This window comes from Limulus polyphemus, unplaced genomic scaffold (assembly GCF_000517525.1).
Source record: "Limulus polyphemus unplaced genomic scaffold, Limulus_polyphemus-2.1.2 Scaffold4480, whole genome shotgun sequence".
NCBI classification, from domain to species: domain Eukaryota; kingdom Metazoa; phylum Arthropoda; class Merostomata; order Xiphosura; family Limulidae; genus Limulus; species Limulus polyphemus.
Genome location: NW_013670090.1, coordinates 42,791 through 46,649, shown reverse-complemented (window position 1 = coordinate 46,649; position 3,859 = coordinate 42,791). Strand labels below are relative to the sequence as shown.

Below are 3,859 nucleotides of genomic sequence, written 5' to 3'. Positions count from 1 at the left end.
AACCCTGTAGCTGATACAAGCAGATTCCTCACCAAACCCTGTAGCTGATACAAGCAGATTCCTCACCAAACCCTGTAGCTGATACAAGCAGATTCCTCACCAAACCCTTAGCTGATACAAGCAGATTCCTCACCAAACCCTGTAGCTGATACAAGCAGATTCCTCACCAAACCCTGTAGCTGATACAAGCAGATTCCTCACCAATCCCTTACTACTAGGAGCCTATCCATCCATACATACATAAAATGAGATGTAGTATACACAAGAAAATTAAAATATGAGCATACTCACAGACTAGCTTGAAAATATGTTGCTCAATGTCAGCTTCATAGCCATCAGAGTTTTCCAATTCACTGTTGGTAGTATCATCCAAGGAAGACAACATATCAAGCCCTTCATGTTCCACAACGTGTACAGGTGAGGTTTCCTGCACAACACAGGTTTTTAAAGTAATGGATTTACTACAAGCCAAAAGCACAGGAAACATCTTAAGACACAATAGCAAAACTATGACAATTCTTTTACATTACAACACAGTTCATTATCAGAAGTGTAGTGTGATGGGAATGCATCGGCATGGTATACCTGTACTTTTTTTTTGGCCAGAACACCATACCTCCACTATTCCAAACGAATCCCACCTTATATGGTTATGCAGTAGATTTCATGTTCCAGCACTTCTTTATTTAACACTACACACCACTGGTCATTATTCCTTTTATAATCAACTTCACTTCAGAAAGCTGATCTTTAATGTGGTTATGCAGTAGATTTCATGTTCCAGCACTTCTTTATTTAACACTACACACCACTGGTCATTATTCCTTTTATAATCAACTTCACTTCAGAAAGCTGATATTTAATGCATAGTTATCTAAAAGCCAAATTAATAACTGATTAATGAAAGTATAAATATTGGAGTCTTTACAAATTTCTCTAAAAAGTATAAAAGCATTTAACCTACCATGCATATACCAGTACAAAAATCATACCTATTACAAGAAAATTATTAAGTTGTAGTTAATTATTAAGTTTATAAAGGAGTCATTAATTAGTGACTAAATTATAATACGTCTCATTATGGTTATAAAGATAAAATAATTTTTAGTTTCAAATGAACACTTTCTTATGCTAGTAATTAATTGTCTTTAAGGTTATGGAAAATCAAAGAAGAACTCAATACATTGAAAACTGAAAAATGTAATATAATAATGCAGTATTATATAAATTAATCAAAATTATAAATTGTTCCAAAGCAATAAAAATACTCACTGAAATACCTTCTGTTTAAGTTGCTCTAAATACTTAATTGAAACTTCTGTTACACAAAATATTTTAGCCTATAAATCATATACATATCATTTCCTGTAAAGTAAAACGAAACTTTTGGTCTTACACAAAATTTCTGTACTTTCATTTCATTGTGGAAAATACATTAAAAACTTACACCTTTGGTCGTCATTCTCTCAGTCTTATACAAGACATCCGTACTTTGCGTGGAACAATGTATAAGAGTTTCATACAACATCCTCAGATCCTTAGCATCATTACCAGAGAATTTTAACAAATAGTGCTTCACGGAATCCAACAGAGCTTCTTGGGAAAGAATCTACAACAGTTTGTAAATTGATAACATTTACTACACAAATATACATAGTTAAAACCTCTGTTTACCAATGTTCTCAACAAAGTGAAGTCAAACTTTTTGCTGATATTTAATAAGTCTTCTTTTAAAGATAAATAATGCTTCTCATCACATACTAATACAGCTTAATATATCACAACAAGTCAAAAAAATTCTTTCATCTAACGAATGTTTAAGAAAAAACAAGGCTAAGAATAAAAGCTTTCCACAAACAAAAGTAAACCAATAAGAAGCTGTCAAAATTTATCTGCTATATATACAAAAGGTAGTCAATAGGAAACTTTATATCAGAAAACTCACTAAAATTACGCCAGGTTTGGCAAGTCAGTCAACTGAAAATGTCAAAATGACCATTCAACTGAGCAGTTATTTTTTAAATATTCATAAACTTGTCAAACATAAAACCTGTATATCAGAAATATCCACACATTAGTTGATGTATTTGAAAACATTTTAGGCTCTAAAGCCTCTCCTTTGCTTATAGACAAATGACCTAGTGTTCAATCCAAACAATAAAAAGTTGTATTTAATGTATTATAGTCTAATAGTTCTTACCTTTTTTACATACAAGTTAACATAAGTTTAATCAATAACATATTCTCACCTGCCGAAACTTATGGGTGAGTGATGTTATATCATATTACACTATCCTTCAATTTCATGCAGCCAACCAACAGCTGCAAGGATGGAATAAATCCTTCCATAATGGTAGACAACAATCAATTTTTATAATTCCAAACCTAATCTGCCATTTGTAATACTTAACAACCTATCCAAATAAAATAACAGAATCTTTTGTTTGGGAAATACAGTGTGGTTGGGCAATAACAAATTGTAAAAACTGATAAAACCAGCCACATATAGATTCTATAAACAATTTATTATATTACAAAACAACAATACTCACTCAGGTAGCATTTAGACATAGCTTAAAAATATAATAAAGAAAACTCGCATGGTTACTACATAAATAGTTTGAGAACTTTACTGGACTGGTGAAACAAATGGAAGTGGCATGTCGGCTTCAATACTGAGACTTTCTTCAGGTCATTGTAAAAACTTGTGAATCATCTTAAATTAGAATGACCAAGCTGTATGGGTTGAGGGTAGGACAATGATGTCATCATATTATCTTTAGAGTATGTTGAGGGTAGTTGTCCACAGTTCAGTGATGTGCAAACTGTCGTGTCTGTTAAGCTCAAGTTGTGCAGTTTGATGTTGATAGCTTCCTTGACTTTTCTTTCTTTCCAGTGGCAAGCTTAGTCTAAAATTTTATATTTATCCCAGTTTATGTTCTATTTTGTAGTTGTGTTCAGCCACACTTATCTTTATAAAACACTACACAAGTACCTACAGTGACCTAAAGGCCTCAATAAAAATGCTCAAACTTCTTTCAAAAGCAGTTGCAGTCCATTAGTTATCAAACTTACTATGTCTAGTCTGCCTAAAGTTCCACTGAGACAACACTCCAACAACAAGCTGAGGAACAAAGATCACATATGGAAAACGTAGCAATCCAAGCCAATACAACACATTAAACACTTCTACTACAAGCTGTGAAGAACAGAGATCACGTATGAAAAACTTAGCAATCCAAGCCACTACAACACACTAACAGAAAACATAATTTGTTGATCACGTATGGAAAGCATAGCAATCCAATCCACTACAACACACTAACAAAACAAACACAATTTGTTGATCACGTATGGAAAACTTAGCAATCTAAGCCACTACAACACACTAAACACTCCTACTACAAGCTGTGAGGAACAGAGATCACGTATGGAAAACTTAGCAATCCAAGCCACTACAGCACACTAAACACTCCTACTACAAGCTGTGAGGAACAGAGATCACGTATGGAAAACTTAGCAATCCAATCCACTACAACACACTAAACACTCCTACTACAAGCTGTGAGGAACAGAGATCACATATGGAAAAAGATATGTTTCATTTAGATTGACAAGATATATTAGTTACTAAGGCTGTAAGGTAGATATGTTTCATTTAGATTGACAAGATATACAAGATACTAAGGCTGTAAGGTAGATATGTTTCATTTAGATTGACAAGATATATTAGTTACTAAGGCTGTAAGGTAGATATGTTTCATTTAGATTGACAAGATATACAAGATACTAAGGCTGTAAGGTAGATATGTTTCATTTAGATTGACAAGATATACAAGATACTAAGGCTGTAAGGTAG

The 3,859-nt window shown here is 33.1% G+C and overlaps 1 protein-coding gene across 1 annotated transcript in view; it reads right to left on the bottom strand.

Moving 5' to 3' along the window:
• Positions 1 to 3,859, bottom strand: part of LOC106471225 (lysosomal-trafficking regulator-like) — a gene marked incomplete at its 3' end in the record, with an annotated part of 86,667 nt that overhangs the window by 46,258 nt on the left and 36,550 nt on the right. The window contains exons 7-8 of the mRNA XM_022399847.1: positions 1,448 to 1,609; positions 292 to 427 (exon numbers count right to left, since the gene is read on the bottom strand). Of these exons, the coding sequence (XP_022255555.1) occupies positions 292 to 427; positions 1,448 to 1,609 (298 nt within the window). The remainder of the gene's footprint in view (positions 1 to 291; positions 428 to 1,447; positions 1,610 to 3,859) is intronic.